This window comes from Hyla sarda, unplaced genomic scaffold (genome assembly GCF_029499605.1).
Source record: "Hyla sarda isolate aHylSar1 unplaced genomic scaffold, aHylSar1.hap1 scaffold_1830, whole genome shotgun sequence".
NCBI classification, from domain to species: domain Eukaryota; kingdom Metazoa; phylum Chordata; class Amphibia; order Anura; family Hylidae; genus Hyla; species Hyla sarda.
This window is the reverse complement of record NW_026608478.1, coordinates 1-24,142: the sequence shown is the minus strand read 5'-3', so window position 1 is coordinate 24,142 and position 24,142 is coordinate 1. Positions and strand designations below refer to the sequence as shown.

At 54.1% G+C, this 24,142-nt stretch overlaps 1 protein-coding gene across 1 annotated transcript in view; it reads right to left on the bottom strand.

The window, feature by feature from the left end:
* The window catches only part of FDPS (farnesyl diphosphate synthase), a 40,114-nt gene extending 16,675 nt beyond the window's left edge, over positions 1 to 23,439 (bottom strand). The window contains exons 1-3 of the mRNA XM_056552733.1: positions 23,162 to 23,439; positions 7,495 to 7,635; positions 7,341 to 7,421 (exon numbers count right to left, since the gene is read on the bottom strand). Coding sequence (XP_056408708.1) covers positions 7,341 to 7,421; positions 7,495 to 7,635; positions 23,162 to 23,296 — 357 coding nt within the window. The 5' untranslated portion in view covers positions 23,297 to 23,439. The remainder of the gene's footprint in view (positions 1 to 7,340; positions 7,422 to 7,494; positions 7,636 to 23,161) is intronic.
* Between the last annotated feature and the right edge of the window lie 703 nt (positions 23,440 to 24,142).

Here is a 24,142-nt window from a genome sequence, read left to right as displayed (position 1 = left end):
CCCCACCCAAAATGTACCCTCCCCACTATATCCCATTATACCTCCTTCTACTGGTGGCCATGTTGCTGCACCAACTTCCTCTGCTGTCAGCCATCTTGGTATACCCGAAAGTACTGCCCCACCCACTTCCTCTGCTGTCAGCCATCTTGGTATACCCGGAAGTAATGTCCCACCCACTTAAATAAAGGGTCTAAAAAACCTCTTTCAGAAACTCTTTATAAAAATGTTCCGTTTACCTCGGTGCAAGTAAATAATCTCCTAACCCAACTCCCTGACCCAGAGGGACAGCCAATGCCTTTCTACAGAAGAATCAAGCAAATCCAACGCACCTATTCATCAGTATGGAAGGATTTATATAATCTAGTCTCTATCGGAGCTGGAGACGCCTTCTGGCCTATCATTTCCGCGAGCCTTGATAGTTCTACTATTGTGGACGAGGAGACATACTCTTCTGGAATAGAATTCTGCCGACAGCTACAAGCCTGGGTCAGACTAGCTTCAAGCTCCACCAATTTCTCTGATGCCTCTCAGGAACCTACCGAATCAGCTGAAGAGTTTTTCTCCAGACTACATAATCTGTTCCAGGATCAAGGTTATGACCTGAGAAGCAAATTCCATAAGAAACTCTTCAGCACCTTTGTTACTGGCCTCCATGATGCTGAAGAAAAGACTTACGGACACTAGGCCTGAATATGTGACACTTGACCCAAAAGCAGCTCTTACTCATTGTCAAAACTATCGAAAAACAAACTGGAGTGGCTCCTACTAAGAAGAGCTCGGATGTGGATGTTCTAATATGGACCAACAACAATCTGGACCTCTCCCTGGACACCAAAACCACTCCAGGATGAGCCAACAATGGACACCCGACAACAGAATGACTCCACCCAATCCAGCTGATCAAGAATCTGGATCTGAGAATAATCCTCGCTCCTCCTACTATTCAGACTTATGGTCCTCTATAGGACAATGGCAAGCCTGTGCCCACACTGATCTCTCAAGTACATACAGTGACCCCCCCCCCCCCCGACCTACGATCATTTCAGCATACGATGCTTTTGTATGTCGGGGCCATCGCATAAACGGCTATCCTTCAGCGCAGACTTCTTCAGCTGCCACCGGATAGGCGTTTACAGTGCCCCGTGAGCTCCAGTGATGGTCTCCTACCTGTCCTCGGGGCTCTCCATCATCATCATCACGTTGCTGCGCACGCCGTCTCGTCATCCAATAGAAGCGGTGTGCATAGCAACGTGATGTCGGCGACGGAGAGCGAGGATGCCGGGGAAGCAGAGGCCTTGCCGGAGCGTCGGGGACACCCCGGGGACGCGGCGACAGCAATGGAAGGTGACATCCAGGGCAGCGGTGACGGTCTGGAGCGGTGGGGACAGGGGAGTACAACCTCCAATACCAGTGGTCTTGAACCTGCGGACCTCCAGATGTTGCAAAACTACAACTCCCAGCATGCCCGGAGAGCCGTTGGCTGTCCGGGCATGCTGGGTGTTGTAGTTTTGCAACATCTGGAGGTCCGCAGGTTCAAGACCACTGTCCTATACTTTACATTGCACGGATCCCTCAACATGCGATGGTTTCAACAAACGATGGTCCATTTGGAGTGGATTCCCATCGTGTGTTGAGGGATCACTGTATTTATATGACTTTACTAAATCAGGACCAACCTCTTTTGTAAATCTTAGTCAGTGGCAAAACTCTTCCTTTTCTAGTGGACACCGGTGTAGCCAGATCTGTAATACGCTCTAAAGACCTACCGTGTACTTACCTCCTCTGATCGCCTTTCTTGTGTGGGCGTAGATGGCACCCGTTACTTCGAACCTCACCCACCCTATACCTATTGGAGCACAGCGAGACATCCTTCCCCGACGGCTTCGATCAGACACTAGAACGTAAGAAGCGAGAAATAATAGGGGACTCACCGGTCCGGTCTCGTGTGCAGAGTTCTTTATTTGAAATGTAAACCATACATGGCGTGGGAACACGGTTGAAGGTGCAGGACGGACAGACTGAAAAGCAGGGCTACCTGGGCGGGCTACGGTGCCGTTTCACGCTGGATCGCGCTTCGACTGGCCCTTCAGATCAGACACTTGTCCATTCAATCTGTTAGGCGCTGATTTACTCCTAAAACTCAAAGCCGCCATAAAATCTGAGGGTTAGCCAACAGGTCTAACCCCATACGAGCCGCTCTTGGGGGTCCCTAAGCTAGGATGTTACTACCCTCAGTGCAGGAGATGATAGTTTAGTAAAGTTTGTTATTACCCTGTGTAATGAGCTGAGAGTAACATGTTCTAGTTTATTCTTCCATTCCCGATCCAGACGCTGAACCAGGACGTCACAATCTGCAGCCCGGAGAGTTGGTCCTCGTGAAGAGACACGTGAGGGGCCGCTGGAACCTGGATTCGAAGGTCCTAACCAGGTTCTACTGACAACTGGAAGGAGAATCAACATGGATACCCCTCACAATACAAGAGGGTTCCTAACCCAATCCCACTCCACCACACTACTGGGCCAACTGGGCAATGACCCAAGAGTTGTAGCCAACGTTTTGATAGACCTCTTCCAGTGCCCAAGTGACTACCTTTGAATTTGACTACGGTGACAGTGGATTGTCCCGAGGTGCCAAAACAATGTCTTATGTATTCAATATACATGTGTGTGACGGATGACTACTGGGGGAACAACTGGGACTATTGGGGAGCAGTGGGATGGAACACAGGGACTGACTGGGACTATAGACCACAGAGTCCCCATAGAAGACAAGACTGACAAATCTCTACTCCAGAGAAGGACACTAAATCGGGCTCCTGTAACGAAAATGGGAAAACTGGTTCTAGTAAAATATTCTAGAAAACTGCGGCCCACAAGATCAGGGGGATATATTCTAGGGTTGTACATGGAGGGACTGAAGGGGAAACTGGGGACAATTCAGCCCGATGGACACGGCCACTTCAAATGAGTCCAAAGATCAGTTAAGACCAATAATAATAATAATAATTAATGCCAAATATGCCCAGTTTATAAAGATAAAATGGTGACTACAGTGGAGCCCACAATGGAGGACACCATGAGAACTGAACCAGGTCCTCAGACACTAACCTAAGGCTGGAATGGATAAGATACCGTAAAAAAGCATAATCAGGGTTACTCCTTAGGTGACCTGAAAATCCGAGCACGACTAGAGGTGACTGGACGGGTGAGGGTGCACTCGCCAAGGTTTAAGGTCCCTGCACATAGTCCCAGATCAGGAGGACGAGACCAAATTAGCTGAACCAGGAGATATTCGGAGTAGAGGGACCCCAAGTGTACCGTGATGCTATTGGGGTCCCGGGGGGGGGGGGGGGGGGCGGGTACCTGAGGAGTTTAAAGCAAGAGACCAGGTAACAGCAGGGTTAGAATCCATTGTTCCCACAACCAATTCTGATTGGATAAACTCCAAATATTATAATCAGGGAAGGTTCATAAATGATACAAGGATTATCGGAGCAGTTAGGAGCCACCTCTACCATGACCTCCCAGAATACAATGGGTTACACTTACACACCAGGTAACACTGGTCCAAATGGTTAACGTTACGAAAGCCATAAAGAAGAACTGAAGAAAAATCCGGGAATAAGTGACCCCAGGGATCAAGATTTGTCATCAAAAATGGCTTCTCCGCAGTCACCATATTCGTGGTTCTTATTACCAGGAGAATAATAATCGGATGTTGGGTAAAGAAAAGAAGAATCTCCAGGGTAGAGGCCGCAACGCCAACCGGGACAATGTCTGTGGATACTGAACCTACTACAGTGACACCCAACCTACGATGGCCCCGACATACGATGACCCCCGACCTATAATGGCCCCGACCTACGATGACCCCCGACCTATAATGGCCCCGACCTACGATGACCCCGACCTACGATGACCCCCGACCTATAATGGCCCCGACCTACGATGACCCCCGACCTATAATGGCCCCGACCTACGATGACCCCCGACCTACAATGGCCCCGACCTACAATGACCCCGACCTACAATGACCCCGACCTACGATGACCCCCGACCTACGATGACCCCCGACCTACGATGACCCCGACCTATAATGGCCCCGACCTATAATGGCCCCGACCTATGATGACCCCCGACCTACAATGGCCCCGACCTACGATGGCCCCCTGACCTACCATCATTTCAACATGCGATCACTCTCAGAGGCAGAATCAACATACGATCATTTCAACATATGATGCCTTTGTATGTCGGGGCCATCGCATAAACAGCTATCCCCCAGCGCTGACCGCTTCATCTACCCCCGGATAGCCGGTTACGGTGCCCCGTGAGCTCCGCTGACGATCACTTACCTGTCCTCGGGGCTCCGGCGCATCCTCTTCGGGATCCTCTGCATCGTCGTCATCACGTCATCCAATAGGAGCGGCGTGCGTAGCGACGTGATGGCGGCGACGGAGCGCGCGGATGCCGTGGAAGTAGAGGCCTCACCGGAGCGTCGGGGACGCGGCGACAGCGATGGAAGGCGACATCCCGGGCAGCGGTGACGGTCCGGAGCGGCGGGGACAGGTGAGTACAACTTCCTCTAACAGTGGTCTTCAACCTGCAGACCTCCAGATGTTGCCGTTGGCTGTCCGGGCATGCTGGGTGTTGTAGTTTTGCAACATCTGGAGGTCCGCAGGTTGTAGACCACTGTCCTATACTTTACATTGCACGGATCCCTCAACATACGATGGTTTCAACAAACGATGGTCCATTTGGAGCGGATTCCCACGGTATGTTCAGGGACCACTGTATTCCAGCTTATCTGAACCTAATCAGTACATCAGTCCCAAGCAGGACCGAGAGAATCCCCCCAGGAGAACAACCATCCTGTATACCAATGGCGCACGTGCAAACCCAGCGGAGTAGGGCGAACAGAGGCGTCTCAGGTGAAGGGTCAGTCTGGGTACAAAGGGGGGCGGGTTCAATAGGAGCCACTCGTCTCAAACCAATGAAGCGACCAATACAGCTGAAGCGGAGACCATTAGGCGGAAAATATTATAGGGAAAGAGGTCGTCAAATTAGGTTTTTCTAGGGGGGTGAGAAGGATGACCATTATGATTGTAATTACTGATCGATATATAAAAAATAGAGATAAATGCGAATATACAGCAGAGGAACCTAATTTCCCTCATGAGACCCATCAGCAAATCATGAAGAACCTTGGGACGAGGCCAAATGACAACATAAGACGAGCTGAAAGTCGGAGACAAAATATTTGAAGAAATCCAGACTGTGCAGAAGGGCAGATATATCCGGAATTTTCTGGTAGAATAGGGAGATTAGTGAACTACGGAATAAATTCTTAAAGGGGTACTCCTGTCGAAAACTTATTTTTTTTTAAATCAACTGGTGCCAGAAAGTTAAACAGATTTGTAAATGACTTCTATTTAAAAAAATCTTAATCCTTCCAGTACTTATTATCTGCTGTAAACTACAAAGGAAATGCTTTCCCTTTTGGATTTCTCTTCCGTCACGAGCACAGTGCTCTCTGCTGACCCCTGCTGTCCATTTTAGGAACTGTCCAGAGCAGCATTTGTTTGCTATGGGGATTTTCTCCAAAATAGGACAGCAGAGGTCAGCAGAGAGCACTGTGGTAATGACATCAGAGAAATCCAAAAAGAAAAGAATTTCCTCTGTAGTATACAGCCCATAAAAAGTACAGGAAGGATTAAGATTTTTTTAATAGAAGTCATTTACAAATCTGTTTCACTTTCGGGCACCAGTTGATTTAAAAAAAATAAAATAAAAATAAACTGTTTTCCACGGGAGTACCCCTTTAAATATGCTAATATACACAAACGCAAGATTCAACCAAATCAAAATATAACATGATGATTCTGACATGATAACTAACCTCCCCTTTTTTGTCAAATGTAAAAACCAATGTTTTGTAATAAAGAGAAGTCAGAAGTCGTGGGGACGGCTCCAGAGCTTCCTGCTGACAAAGACTTTTATACCAATTTTTGTCTGGTGTTTATTTCTTGTGTCGACACTCAGCAGTATACAGCAGCAGTCACGTAAAGGCCTAAACCGCAGCCAGCCTTGACAACACAACCCCTCCCCCGCTGTACTACATGACCCCCTCCCCCGCTGTACTACATGACCCCCTCCCCCGCTGTACTACATGACCCCCTCCCCCGCTGTACTATATGGCCCCTCTCTGTATTACATGACCCCATCCCTGCTGTATTATATGGTCCCTCCCCCGCCGTATTGTATGACCCCTCCCCCACTGTATTATAACACCTCCCTGTATATGATCCTCCCCCTGTATATGACCCCTCCCCCTGTATGACCTCACATCCCCTGTATATGACCCCTTCCTCCTGTATAACATGATCCCTCCCCCTTGTATATGACTCCTCCCCCTGTATGACCTCACATCCCCTGTATAATATGTCCTCCCACTGTATAGGACCCCTCCCACTGTATAAGACCCCTCCCACTGTATAGGACCCCTCCCCCAGTATAACATGACCCCTCCCCCTGTATGACCCCTCTACCCCAGTATGACCCCTCCCCCTGTATATGACCCCTCCCCCAGTATAACATGACCCCTCCCCCAGTATAACATGACCTCACACCCCCTGTATGACCCCTCCCCCTGTATAACATGACCCCTCCCCCAGTATAACATGACCTCACACCCCCTGTATGACCCCTCCCCCTGTATATGACCCCACCCCCTGTATAACATGACCCCTCCCCCAGTATAACATGACCTCACACCCCCTGTATGACCCCTCCCCCTGTATATGACCCCTCCCCCTGTATAACATGACCCCTCCCCCAGTATAACATGACCTCACACCCCCTGTATGACCCCTCCCCCTGTATATGACCCCTCCCCCTGTATAACATGACCCCTCCCCCAGTATAACATGACCTCACACCCCCTGTATGACCCCTCCCCCTGTATATGACCCCTCCCCCTGTATAACATGACCTCACACCCCCTGTATGACCCCTCCCCCTGTATATGACCCCTCCCCCTGTATAACATGACCCCTCCCCCAGTATAACATGACCTCACACCCCCTGTATGACCCCTCCCCCTGTATATGACCCCTCCCCCAGTATAACATGACCTCACACCCCCTGTATGACCCCTCCCCCTGTATATGACCCCTCCCCCAGTATAACATGACCTCACACCCCCTGTATGACCCCTCCCCCTGTATAACATGACCTCACACCCCCTGTATGACCCCTCCCCCTGTATAACATGACCCCTCCCCCAGTATAACATGACCTCACACCCCCTGTATGACCCCTCCCCCTGTATGGTGACGCACCTTCTTGTACCAGCATGGTTGCCCACGTCGGGTGACAGAATTATCCATGATGTCATCAGCGACCAGGAAGAAAGCCTGAAGCTAAAATAGAAGAGTACATGAGGGGCGGAGTCTGTGGGTCACATGATATGGGCAGCACGCTGCGCACACTCACCAGCTCCACGCACCAGCCCACCGCCAGCGCCCTCTGGAGGTTACCGTCCTTCTGCAGCTCCGGCCCCACCAGCTCCCGAAATGAGGCCAAAACAGTCATCCCGCGGTTACACTTCCCTCCGGGGGCGTTATACTCCAGCACCTGCAGGAAACGGGACGTCAGACGGGGCCCCCAACATAGGACAAGGGCCCCACCTAAACTATACTGCACATCAGACGGGGCCCCCAACATAGGACAAGGGCCCCACCTATACTATACCGCACATCAGACGGGGCCCCGAACATAGGACAAGGGCCCCACCTAAACTATACTGCACATCAGACGGGGCCCCGAACATAGGACAAGGGCCCCACCTATACTATACTGCACATCAGACGGGGCCCCCAACATAGGACAAGGGCCCCACCTAAACTATACTGCACATCAGACGGGGCCCCACCTAAACTATACTGCACATCAGACGGGGCCCCCAACATAGGACAAGGGCCCCACCTAAACTATACTGCACATCAGACGGGGCCCCACCTAAACTATACTGCACATCAGACGGGGCCCCCAACATAGGACAAGGGCCCCACCTATACCATACTGCACATCAGACGGGGCCCCCAACATAGGACAAGGGCCCCACCTAAACTATACCGCACGTCAGACGGGGCCCCCAACATAGGACAAGGGCCCCACCTAAACTATACTGCACATCAGACGGGGCCCCGAACATAGGACAAGGGCCCCACCTAAACTATACTGCACATCAGACGGGGCCCCGAACATAGGACAAGGGCCCCACCTAAACTATACTGCACATCAGACGGGGCCCCGAACATAGGACAAGGGCCCCACCTAAACTATACTGCACATCAGACGGGGCCCCCAACATAGGACAAGGGCCCCACCTAAACTATACTGCACATCAGACGGGGCCCCGAACATAGGACAAGGGCCCCACCTAAACTATACTGTACATCAGACGGGGCCCCCAACATAGGACAAGGGCCCCACCTATACTATACTGCACATCAGACGGGGCCCCCAACATAGGACAAGGGCCCCACCTAAACTATACTGCACATCAGACGGGGCCCCCAACATAGGACAAGGGCCCCACCTATACCATACTGTACATCAGACGGGGCCCCCAACATAGGACAAGGGCCCCACCTATACCATACATCAGACGGGGCCCCGAACATAGGACAAGGGCCCCACCTAAACTATACTGCACATCAGACGGGGCCCCGAACATAGGACAAGGGCCCCACCTATACCATACTGCACATCAGACGGGGCCCCCAACATAGGACAAGGGCCCCACCTAAACTATACTGCACATCAGACGGGGCCCCGAACATAGGACAAGGGCCCCACCTAAACTATACTGCACATCAGACGGGGCCCCCAACATAGGACAAGGGCCCCACCTAAACTATACTGCACATCAGACGGGGCCCCGAACATAGGACAAGGGCCCCACCTAAACTATACTGCACATCAGACGGGGCCCCACCTATACCATACATCAGACGGGGCCCCGAACATAGGACAAGGGCCCCACCTATACCATACTGCACATCAGACGGGGCCCCGAACATAGGACAAGGGCCCCACCTAAACTATACTGCACATCAGACGGGGCCCCGAACATAGGACAAGGGCCCCACCTAAACTATACTGCACATCAGACGGGGCCCCGAACATAGGACAAGGGCCCCACCTAAACTATACCGCACGTCAGACGGGGCCCCCAACATAGGACAAGGGCCCCACCTAAACTATACTGCACATCAGACGGGGCTCCGAACATAGGACTAGGGCCCCACCTAAACTATACTGCACATCAGACGGGGCCCCGAACATAGGACAAGGGCCCCACCTAATCTATACTGCACATCAGACGGGGCCCCACCTATACCATACATCAGACGGGGCCCCGAACATAGGACAAGGGCCCCACCTATACCATACTGCACATCAGACGGGGCCCCGAACATAGGACAAGGGCCCCACCTAAACTATACTGCACATCAGACGGGGCCCCGAACATAGGACAAGGGCCCCACCTAAACTATACTGCACATCAGACGGGGCCCCCAACATAGGACAAGGGCCCCACCTAAACTATACTGCACATCAGACGGGGCCCCGAACATAGGACAAGGGCCCCACCTATACCATACTGCACATCAGACGGGGCCCCGAACATAGGACAAGGGCCCCACCTATACTATACTGCACATCAGACGGGGCCCCGAACATAGGACAAGGGCCCCACCTATACCATACCCCACATCAGACGGGGCCCCAGACCATAGGACAAGGGCCCCACCTATACCATACCGCACATCAGACGGGTCCCCGAACAAAGGACAAGGGCCCCACCTATACTATACTGCACATCAGACGGGGCCCCAAACATAGGACAAGGGCCCCACCTATACTATACTGCACATCAGACGGGGCCCCGAACATAGGACAAGGGCCCCACCTATACCATACTGTACATCAGACGGGGCCCCACCTATACCATACCGCACATCAGACGGGGCCCCCAACATAGGACAAGGGCCCCACCTATACCATACTGCACATCAGACGGGGCCCCCAACATAGGACAAGGGCCCCACCTATACCATACTGCACATCAGACGGGGCCCCGAACATAGGACAAGGGCCCCACCTAAACTATACTGCACATCAGACGGGGCCCCGAACATAGGACAAGGGCCCCACCTATACCATACTGTACATCAGTCGGGGCCCCCAACATAGGACAAGGGCCCCACCTAAACTATACTGCACATCAGACGGGGCCCCCAACATAGGACAAGGGCCCCACCTATATCATACTGTACATCAGACGGGGCCCCGAACATAGGACAAGGGCCCCACCTAAACTATACTGCACATCAGACGGGGCCCCGAACATAGGACAAGGGCCCCACCTATACCATACTGCACATCAGACGGGGCCCCACCTATACCATACTGTACATCAGACGGGGCCCCCAACATAGGACAAGGGCCCCACCTATACTATACCGCACATCAGACGGGGCCCCGAACATAGGACAAGGGCCCCACCTATACTATACTGCACATCAGACGGGGCCCCCAACATAGGACAAGGGCCCCACCTATACTATACCGCACATCAGACGGGGCCCCCAACATAGGACAAGGGCCCCACCTATACCATACTGTACATCAGACGGGGCCCCGAACATAGGACAAGGGCCCCACCTAAACTATACTGCACATCAGACGGGGCCCCCAACATAGGACAAGGGCCCCACCTATATCATACTGTACATCAGACGGGGCCCCGAACATAGGACAAGGGCCCCACCTAAACTATACTGCACATCAGACGGGGCCCCCAACATAGGACAAGGGCCCCACCTAAACTATACTGTACATCAGACGGGGCCCCCAACATAGGACAAGGGCCCCACCTAAACTATACTGCACATCAGACGGGGCCCCGAACATAGGACAAGGGCCCCACCTATACCATACTGTACATCAGACGGGGCCCCCAACATAGGACAAGGGCCCCACCTAAACTATACTGTACATCAGACGGGGCCCCCAACATAGGACAAGGGCCCCACCTATACTATACTGCACATCAGACGGGGCCCCCAACATAGGACAAGGGCCCCACCTATACTATACCGCACATCAGACGGGGCCCCCAACATAGGACAAGGGCCCCACCTATACCATACTGTACATCAGACGGGGCCCCGAACATAGGACAAGGGCCCCACCTATATCATACTGTACATCAGTCGGGGCCCCCAACATAGGACAAGGGCCCCACCTATACTATACTGCACATCAGACGGGGCCCCGAACATAGGACAAGGGCCCCACCTATATCATACTGTACATCAGTCGGGGCCCCCAACATAGGACAAGGGCCCCACCTATACTATACTGTACATCAGACGGGGCCCCGAACATAGGACAAGGGCCCCACCTAAACTATACTGTACATCAGACGGGGCCCCCAACATAGGACAAGGGCCCCACCTAAACTATACTGCACATCAGACGGGGCCCCGAACATAGGACAAGGGCCCCACCTATACCATACTGTACATCAGACGGGGCCCCACCTATACCATACCGCACATCAGACGGGGCCCCCAACATAGGACAAGGGCCCCACCTATACCATACTGCACATCAGACGGGGCCCCCAACATAGGACAAGGGCCCCACCTATACCATACTGCACATCAGACGGGGCCCCGAACATAGGACAAGGGCCCCACCTAAACTATACTGCACATCAGACGGGGCCCCGAACATAGGACAAGGGCCCCACCTAAACTATACTGCACATCAGACGGGGCCCCCAACATAGGACAAGGGCCCCACCTATACCATACTGTACATCAGTCGGGGCCCCCAACATAGGACAAGGGCCCCACCTAAACTATACTGCACATCAGACGGGGCCCCCAACATAGGACAAGGGCCCCACCTATATCATACTGTACATCAGACGGGGCCCCGAACATAGGACAAGGGCCCCACCTAAACTATACTGCACATCAGACGGGGCCCCCAACATAGGACAAGGGCCCCACCTATACCATACTGTACATCAGTCGGGGCCCCCAACATAGGACAAGGGCCCCACCTAAACTATACTGCACATCAGACGGGGCCCCGAACATAGGACAAGGGCCCCACCTATACCATACTGTACATCAGACGGGGCCCCCAACATAGGACAAGGGCCCCACCTATACTATACCGCACATCAGACGGGGCCCCGAACATAGGACAAGGGCCCCACCTATACTATACTGCACATCAGACGGGGCCCCCAACATAGGACAAGGGCCCCACCTATACTATACTGCACATCAGACGGGGCCCCGAACATAGGACAAGGGCCCCACCTAAACTATACTGCACATCAGACGGGGCCCCGAACATAGGACAAGGGCCCCACCTAAACTATACTGCACATCAGACGGGGCCCCACCTATACCATACCGCACATCAGACGGGGCCCCAGACCATAGGACAAGGGCCCCACCTAAACTATACTGCACATCAGACGGGGCCCCCAACATAGGACAAGGGCCCCACCTAAACTATACTGTACATCAGACGGGGCCCCCAACATAGGACAAGGGCCCCACCTAAACTATACTGCACATCAGACGGGGCCCCGAACATAGGACAAGGGCCCCACCTATACCATACTGTACATCAGACGGGGCCCCCAACATAGGACAAGGGCCCCACCTAAACTATACTGCACATCAGACGGGGCCCCGAACATAGGACAAGGGCCCCACCTATACCATACTGTACATCAGACGGGGCCCCCAACATAGGACAAGGGCCCCACCTATACTATACCGCACATCAGACGGGCCCCCGAACATAGGACAAGGGCCCCACCTAAACTATACTGCACATCAGACGGGGCCCCCAACATAGGACAAGGGCCCCACCTATACTATACCGCACATCAGACGGGGCCCCCAACATAGGACAAGGGCCCCACCTATACCATACTGTACATCAGACGGGGCCCCGAACATAGGACAAGGGCCCCACCTAAACTATACTGCACATCAGACGGGGCCCCGAACATAGGACAAGGGCCCCACCTATATCATACTGTACATCAGACGGGGCCCCGAACATAGGACAAGGGCCCCACCTAAACTATACTGTACATCAGACGGGGCCCCCAACATAGGACAAGGGCCCCACCTAAACTATACTGCACATCAGACGGGGCCCCGAACATAGGACAAGGGCCCCACCTAAACTATACTGCACATCAGACGGGGCCCCGAACATAGGACAAGGGCCCCACCTAAACTATACTGCACATCAGACGGGGCCCCGAACATAGGACAAGGGCCCCACCTAAACTATACTGCACATCAGACGGGGCCCCCAACATAGGACAAGGGCCCCACCTAAACTATACTGCACATCAGACGGGGCCCCGAACATAGGACAAGGGCCCCACCTATACCATACTGTACATCAGACGGGGCCCCCAACATAGGACAAGGGCCCCACCTATACTATACCGCACATCAGACGGGGCCCCGAACATAGGACAAGGGCCCCACCTAAACTATACTGCACATCAGACGGGGCCCCGAACATAGGACAAGGGCCCCACCTAAACTATACTGCACATCAGACGGGGCCCCACCTATACCATACATCAGACGGGGCCCCGAACATAGGACAAGGGCCCCACCTATACCATACTGTACATCAGTCGGGGCCCCCAACATAGGACAAGGGCCCCACCTATATCATACTGTACATCAGACGGGGCCCCGAACATAGGACAAGGGCCCCACCTAAACTATACTGCACATCAGACGGGGCCCCCAACATAGGACAAGGGCCCCACCTATATCATACTGTACATCAGACGGGGCCCCGAACATAGGACAAGGGCCCCACCTATACTATACTGCACATCAGACGGGGCCCCGAACATAGGACAAGGGCCCCACCTATACTATACTGTACATCAGACGGGGCCCCGAACATAGGACAAGGGCCCCACCTAAACTATACTGCACATCAGACGGGGCCCCACCTAAACTATACTGCACATCAGACGGGGCCCCGAACATAGGACAAGGGCCCCACCTAAACTATACTGCACATCAGACGGGGCCCCGAACATAGGACAAGGGCCCCACCTAAACTATACTGCACATCAGACGGGGCCCCCAACATAGGACAAGGGCCCCACCTAAACTATACTGCACATCAGACGGGGCCCCCAACATAGGACAAGGGCCCCACCTATACCATACATCAGACGGGGCCCCGAACATAGGACAAGGGCCCCACCTATACTATACTGCACATCAGACGGGGCCCCACCTATACCATACATCAGACGGGGCCCCGAACATAGGACAAGGGCCCCACCTAAACTATACTGCACATCAGACGGGGCCCCGAACATAGGACTAGGGCCCCACCTATACCATACTGCACATCAGACGGGGCCCCGAACATAGGACAAGGGCCCCACCTAAACTATACTGCACATCAGACGGGGCCCCACCTATACCATACATCAGACGGGGCCCCGAACATAGGACAAGGGCCCCACCTATACCATACCACACATCAGACGGGGCCCCCAACATAGGACAAGGGCCCCACCTAAACTATACTGCACATCAGACGGGGCCCCGAACATAGGACAAGGGCCCCACCTAAACTATACTGCACATCAGACGGGGCCCCCAACATAGGACAAGGGCCCCACCTAAACTATACTGCACATCAGACGGGGCCCCGAACATAGGACAAGGGCCCCACCTAAACTATACTGCACATCAGACGGGGCCCCGAACATAGAACAAGGGCCCCACCTATACCATACTGCACATCAGACGGGTCCCCGAACAAAGGACAAGGGCCCCACCTAAACTATACTGCACATCAGACGGGGCCCCAAACATAGGACAAGGGCCCCACCTATACTATACTGCACATCAGACGGGGCCCCGAACATAGGACAAGGGCCCCACCTATACCATACTGTACATCAGACGGGGCCCCACCTATACCATACCGCACATCAGACGGGTCCCCGAACAAAGGACAAGGGCCCCACCTAAACTATACTGCACATCAGACGGGGCCCCAAACATAGGACAAGGGCCCCACCTATACTATACTGCACATCAGACGGGGCCCCGAACATAGGACAAGGGCCCCACCTAAACCATACTGCACATCAGACGGGGCCCCCAACATAGGACAAGGGCCCCACCTAAACTATACTGCACATCAGACGGGGCCCCCAACATAGGACAAGGGCCCCACCTAAACTATACCGCACGTCAGACGGGGCCCCCAACATAGGACAAGGGCCCCACCTAAACTATACTGCACATCAGACGGGGCCCCCAACATAGGACAAGGGCCCCACCTAAACTATACCGCACGTCAGACGGGGCCCCCAACATAGGACAAGGGCCCCACCTAAACTATACTGCACATCAGACGGGGCCCCCAACATAGGACAAGGGCCCCACCTAAACTATACTGCACATCAGACGGGGCCCCCAACATAGGACAAGGGCCCCACCTAAACTATACTGCACATCAGACGGGGCCCCCAACATAGGACAAGGGCCCCACCTAAACTATACTGTACATCAGACGGGGCCCCGAACATAGGACAAGGGCCCCACCTAAACTATACTGCACATCAGACGGGGCCCCGAACATAGGACAAGGGCCCCACCTAAACTATACTGCACATCAGACGGGGCCCCGAACATAGGACAAGGGCCCCACCTATACCATACTGTACATCAGACGGGGCCCCCAACATAGGACAAGGGCCCCACCTATACTATACCGCACATCAGACGGGGCCCCCAACATAGGACAAGGGCCCCACCTATACCATACTGCACATCAGACGGGGCCCCGAACATAGGACAAGGGCCCCACCTAAACTATACCGCACATCAGACGGGGCCCCGAACATAGGACAAGGGCCCCAACTATACCATACTGCACATCAGACAGGGCCCCCAACATAGGACAAGGGCCCCACCTAAACTATACTGCACATCAGACGGGGCCCCGAACATAGGACAAGGGCCCCACCTAAACTATACTGCACATCAGACGGGGCCCCGAACATAGGACAAGGGCCCCACCTAAACTATACTGCACATCAGACGGGGCCCCGAACATAGGACAAGGGCCCCACCTATACCATACTGTACATCAGACGGGGCCCCGAACATAGGACAAGGGCCCCACCTAAACTATACTGCACATCAGACGGGGCCCCGAACATAGGACAAGGGCCCCACCTATACCATACTGTACATCAGACGGGGCCCCGAACATAGGACAAGGGCCCCACCTATACTATACCGCACATCAGACGGGGCCCCAGACCATAGGACAAGGGCCCCACCTATACTATACTGCACATCAGACGGGGCCCCGAACATAGGACAAGGGCCCCACCTAAACTATACTGCACATCAGACGGGGCCCCGAACATAGGACAAGGGCCCCACCTATACTATACCGCACATCAGACGGGCCCCGAACATAGGACAAGGGCCCCACCTAAACTATACTGCACATCAGACGGGGCCCCGAACATAGGACAAGGGCCCCACCTATACCATACTGTACATCAGACGGGGCCCCGAACATAGGACAAGGGCCCCACCTAAACTATACTGCACATCAGACGGGGCCCCGAACATAGGACAAGGGCCCCACCTATACCATACTGTACATCAGACGGGGCCCCGAACATAGGACAAGGGCCCCACCTATACTATACCGCACATCAGACGGGGCCCCAGACCATAGGACAAGGGCCCCACCTATACTATACTGCACATCAGACGGGGCCCCGAACATAGGACAAGGGCCCCACCTAAACTATACTGCACATCAGACGGGGCCCCGAACATAGGACAAGGGCCCCACCTAAACTATACTGCACATCAGACGGGGCCCCACCTATACCATACATCAGACGGGGCCCCGAACATAGGACAAGGGCCCCACCTATACCATACTGCACATCAGACGGGGCCCCGAACATAGGACAAGGGCCCCACCTAAACTATACTGCACATCAGACGGGGCCCCGAACATAGGACAAGGGCCCCACCTATACCATACTGTACATCAGTCGGGGCCCCCAACATAGGACAAGGGCCCCACCTAAACTATACCACACATCAGACGGGGCCCCCAACATAGGACAAGGGCCCCACCTAAACTATACTGCACATCAGACGGGGCCCCCAACATAGGACAAGGGCCCCACCTATATCATACTGTACATCAGACGGGGCCCCCAACATAGGACAAGGGCCCCACCTAAACTATACTGCACATCAGACGGGGCCCCGAACATAGGACAAGGGCCCCGCCTATACCATACTGCACATCAGACGGGGCCCCGAACATAGGACAAGGGCCCCACCTAAACTATACTGCACATCAGACGGGGCCCCGAACATAGGACAAGGGCCCCACCTAAACTATACTGCACATCAGACGGGGCCCCGAACATAGGACAAGGGCCCCACCTATACCATACTGTACATCAGACGGGGCCCCGAACATAGGACAAGGGCCCCACCTAAACTATACTGCACATCAGACGGGGCCCCCAACATAGGACAAGGGCCCCACCTAAACTATACTGCACATCAGACGGGGCCCCCAACATAGGACAAGGGCCCCACCTAAACTATACTGCACATCAGACGGGGCCCCGAACATAGGACAAGGGCCCCACCTATACCATACTGCACATCAGACGGGGCCCCGAACATAGGACAAGGGCCCCACCTAAACTATACTGCACATCAGACGGGGCCCCGAACATAGGACAAGGGCCCCACCTAAACTATACTGCACATCAGACGGGGCCCCGAACATAGGACAAGGGCCCCACCTATACCATACTGCACATCAGACGGGGCCCCGAACATAGGACAAGGGCCCCACCTAAACTATACTGCACATCAGACGGGGCCCCACCTATACCATACTGCACATCAGACGGGGCCCCGAACATAGGACAAGGGCCCCACCTAAACTATACCATACATCAGACGGGGCCCCGAACATAGGACAAGGGCCCCACCTAAACTATACTGCACATCAGACGGGCCCCCAACATAGGACAAGGGCCCCACCTAAACTATACTGCACATCAGACGGGGCCCCGAACATAGGACAAGGGCCCCACCTATACCATACTGCACATCAGACGGGGCCCCCAACATAGGACAAGGGCCCCACCTAAACTATACTGCACATCAGACGGGGCCCCCAACATAGGACAAGGGCCCCACCTAAACTATACTGCACATCAGACGGGGCCCCGAACATAGGACAAGGGCCCCACCTAAACTATACTGCACATCAGACGGGGCCCCACCTATACTATACTGCACATCAGACGGGGCCCCGAACATAGGACAAGGGCCCCACCTAAACTATACTGCACATCAGACGGGGCCCCACCTATACCATACATCAGACGGGGCCCCGAACATAGGACAAGGGCCCCACCTAAACTATACTGCACATCAGACGGGGCCCCACCTATACCATACATCAGACGGGGCCCCGAACATAGGACAAGGGCCCCACCTATACCATACTGCACATCAGACGGGGCCCCGAACATAGGACAAGGGCCCCACCTAAACTATACTGCACATCAGACGGGGCCCCGAACATAGGACAAGGGCCCCACCTAAACTATACTGCACATCAGACGGGGCCCCCAACATAGGACAAGGGCCCCACCTAAACTATACTGCACATCAGACGGGGCCCCGAACATAGGACAAGGGCCCCACCTAAACTATACTGCACATCAGACGGGGCCCCAAACATAGGACAAGGGCCCCACCTATACTATACTGCACATCAGACGGGGCCCCGAACATAGGACAAGGGCCCCACCTAAACTATACTGCACATCAGACGGGGCCCCGAACATAGGACAAGGGCCCCACCTATACCATACTGTACATCAGACGGGGCCCCACCTATACCATACCGCACATCAGACGGGGCCCCCAACATAGGACAAGGGCCCCACCTAAACTATACTGCACATCAGACGGGGCCCCGAACATAGGACAAGGGCCCCACCTATACCATACTGCACATCAGACGGGGCCCCCAACATAGGACAAGGGCCCCACCTAAACTATACTGCACATCAGACGGGGCCCCCAACATAGGACAAGGGCCCCACCTAAACTATACCGCACGTCAGACGGGGCCCCCAACATAGGACAAGGGCCCCACCTAAACTATACTGCACATCAGACGGGGCCCCCAACATAGGACAAGGGCCCCACCTAAACTATACTGCACATCAGACGGGGCCCCGAACATAGGACAAGGGCCCCACCTAAACTATACTGCACATCAGACGGGGCCCCCAACATAGGACAAGGGCCCCACCTAAACTATACTGCACATCAGACGGGGCCCCGAACATAGGACAAGGGCCCCACCTATACCATACTGTACATCAGACGGGGCCCCGAACATAGGACAAGGGCCCCACCTAAACTATACTGCACATCAGACGGGGCCCCGAACATAGGACAAGGGCCCCACCTAAACTATACTGCACATCAGACGGGGCCCCGAACATAGGACAAGGGCCCCACCTAAACTATACTGCACATCAGACGGGGCCCCGAACATAGGACAAGGGCCCCACCTATACTATACCGCACATCAGACGGGCCCCGAACATAGGACAAGGGCCCCACCTAAACTATACTGCACATCAGACGGGGCCCCGAACATAGGACAAGGGCCCCACCTATACTATACTGCACATCAGACGGGGCCCCGAACATAGGACAAGGGCCCCACCTATACTATACCGCACATCAGACGGGGCCCCGAACATAGGACAAGGGCCCCACCTAAACTATACTGCACATCAGACGGGGCCCCGAACATAGGACAAGGGCCCCACCTAAACTATACTGCACATCAGACGGGGCCCCGAACATAGGACAAGGGCCCCACCTAAACTATACTGCACATCAGACGGGGCCCCGAACATAGGACAAGGGCCCCACCTAAACTATACTGCACATCAGACGGGGCCCCGAACATAGGACAAGGGCCCCACCTATACCATACTGTACATCAGTCGGGGCCCCCAACATAGGACAAGGGCCCCACCTAAACTATACCACACATCAGACGGGGCCCCCAACATAGGACAAGGGCCCCACCTATATCATACTGTACATCAGACGGGGCCCCGAACATAGGACAAGGGCCCCACCTAAACTATACTGCACATCAGACGGGGCCCCGAACATAGGACAAGGGCCCCACCTATACCATACTGTACATCAGACGGGGCCCCCAACATAGGACAAGGGCCCCACCTAAACTATACTGCACATCAGACGGGGCCCCGAACATAGGACAAGGGCCCCACCTAAACTATACTGCACATCAGACGGGGCCCCGAACATAGGACAAGGGCCCCACCTAAACTATACTGCACATCAGACGGGGCCCCACCTATACCATACATCAGACGGGGCCCCGAACATAGGACAAGGGCCCCACCTATACCATACTGCACATCAGACGGGGCCCCGAACATAGGACAAGGGCCCCACCTAAACTATACTGCACATCAGACGGGGCCCCGAACATAGGACAAGGGCCCCACCTAAACTATACTGAACATCAGACGGGGCCCCCAACATAGGACAAGGGCCCCACCTAAACTATACTGTACATCAGACGGGGCTCCGAACATAGGACAAGGGCCCCACCTATACTATACTGCACATCAGACGGGGCCCCCAACATAGGACAAGGGCCCCACCTAAACTATACTGCACATCAGACGGGGCCCCGAACATAGGACAAGGGCCCCACCTATACCATACCGCACATCAGACGGGGCCCCGAACATAGGACAAGGGCCCCACCTAAACTATACTGCACATCAGACGGGGCCCCGAACATAGGACAAGGGCCCCACCTATACCATACCGCACATCAGACGGGGCCCCACCTATACCATACCGCACATCAGCCGGGGCCCCGAACATAGGACAAGGGCCCCACCTATACCATACCGCACATCAGACGGGGCCCCGAACATAGGACAAGGGCCCCACCTATACTATACTGCACATCAGCCGGGGCCCCGAACATAGGACAAGGGCCCCACCTATACCATACCCCACATCAGACGGGGCCCCGAACATAGGACAAGGGCCCCACCTATACCATACCCCACATCAGACGGGGCCCCAGACCATAGGACAAGGGCCCCACCTATACCATACCGCACATCAGACGGGGCCCCGAACATAGGACAAGGGCCCCACCTAAACTATACTGCACATCAGACGGGGCCCCGAACATAGGACAAGGGCCCCACCTATACCATACTGCACATCAGACGGGGCCCCGAACATAGGACAAGGGCCCCACCTAAACTATACTGCACATCAGACGGGGCCCCCAACATAGGACAAGGGCCCCACCTAAACTATACTGTACATCAGACGGGGCCCCCAACATAGGACAAGGGCCCCACCTAAACTATACTGCACATCAGACGGGGCCCCGAACATAGGACAAGGGCCCCACCTATACCATACTGCACATCAGACGGGGCCCCGAACATAGAACAAGGGCCCCACCTATACCATACTGCACATCAGACGGGGCCCCGAACATAGGACAAGGGCCCCACCTATACCATACTGCACATCAGACGGGGCCCCGAACATAGAACAAGGGCCCCACCTATACCATACTGCACATCAGACGGGGCCCCAGACCATAGGACAAGGGCCCCACCTATACCATACCGCACATCAGACGGGGCCCCGAACATAGGACAAGGGCCCCACCTAAACTATACTGCACATCAGACGGGGCCCCGAACATAGGACAAGGGCCCCACCTATACCATACCGCACATCAGACGGGGCCCCACCTATACTATACTGCACATCAGCCGGGGCCCCGAACATAGGACAAGGGCCCCACCTAAACTATACTGCACATCAGCCGGGGCCCCGAACATAGGACAAGGGCCCCACCTAAACTATACTGCACATCAGACGGGGCCCCGAACATAGGACAAGGGCCCCACCTATACTATACTGCACATCAGACGGGGCCCCACCTATACCATACCCCACATCAGACGGGGCCCCAGACCATAGGACAAGGGCCCCACCTATACCATACCGCACATCAGACGGGTCCCCGAACATAGGACAAGGGCCCCACCTATACTATACTGCACATCAGACGGGGCCCCAAACATAGGACAAGGGCCCCACCTATACTATACTGCACATCAGACGGGGCCCCGAACATAGGACAAGGGCCCCACCTATACTATACTGCACATCAGACGGGGCCCCGAACATAGGACAAGGGCCCCACCTATACTATACTGCACATCAGACGGGGCCCCCAACATAGGACAAGGGCCCCACCTATACTATACTGCACATCAGACGGGGCCCCCAACATAGGACAAGGGCCCCACCTATACCATACTGTACATCAGACGGGGCCCCGAACATAGGACAAGGGCCCCACCTAAACTATACTGCACATCAGATGGGGCCCCGAACATAGGACAAGGGCCCCACCTATACTATACTGCACATCAGACGGGGCCCCGAACATAGGACAAGGGCCCCACCTAAACTATACTGCACATCAGATGGGGCCCCGAACATAGGACAAGGGCCCCACCTATACTATACTGCACATCAGATGGGGCCCCGAACATAGGACAAGGGCCCCACCTATACTATACTGCACATCAGACGGGGCCCCCAACATAGGACAAGGGCCCCACCTAAACTATACTGCACATCAGACGGGGCCCCACCTATACCATACATCAGACGGGGCCCCGAACATAGGACAAGGGCCCCACCTATACCATACCACACATCAGACGGGGCCCCAGATCATAGGACAAGGGCCCCACCTATACCATACCGCACATCAGACGGGGCCCCACCTATACCATACCCCATATCAGACGGGGCCCCACCTATACCATACCCCATATCAGACGGGGCCCCACCAGCCTCACCTGCTTCACACGTGAAATGGCATCGCCGACCTCCGGGTGACCCCAATCCTCCGCTGTCAGGTCCTGCACAATCTGATCAAAGAAGGCGCAGAACTCCTGGCGCTCGCCCGACACGACTGTAACCGAACTCATCATCCAGACCTGGGGGGACAAGAGAGGTCAGCGGACCACCAGAACATCACCCACTGACATCATCAGTACAATCAATAATAAAATCATCATCATCATCAATACATCCATCATCATCATCACTACATCCATCATCATCAATACATCCATCATCAATACATCCATCATCATCATCAATACATCCATCATCATCATCATCAATACATCCATCATCATCATCATCAATACATCCATCATCATCATCACTACATCCATCATCATCATCAATACATCCATCATCATCATCAATACATCCATCATCATCATCAATACATCCATCATCATCATCAATACATCCATCATCATCATCATCATCATCAATACATCCATCATCATCATCAAAACATCCATCATCATCATCATCATCAATACATCCATCATCACCATCAATACATCCATCATCATCATCATCATCAATACATCCATCATCATCATCATCATCAATTCATCCATCATCATCATCATCCATCATCATCAATACATCCATCATCATCATCATCACTACATCCATCATCATCATCATCATCAATACATCCATCATCATCATCAATACATCCATCATCATCATCAATACATCCATCATCATCATCATCACTACATCCATCATCAATACATCCATCATCATCATCATCATCAATACATCCATCATCATCATCATCATCAATACATCCATCATCATCATCATCATCAATACATCCATCATCATCATCATCATCAATACATCCATCATCATCATCATCAATACATCCATCATCATCATCATCAATACATCCATCATCATCATCATCAATACATCCATCATCATCATCATCA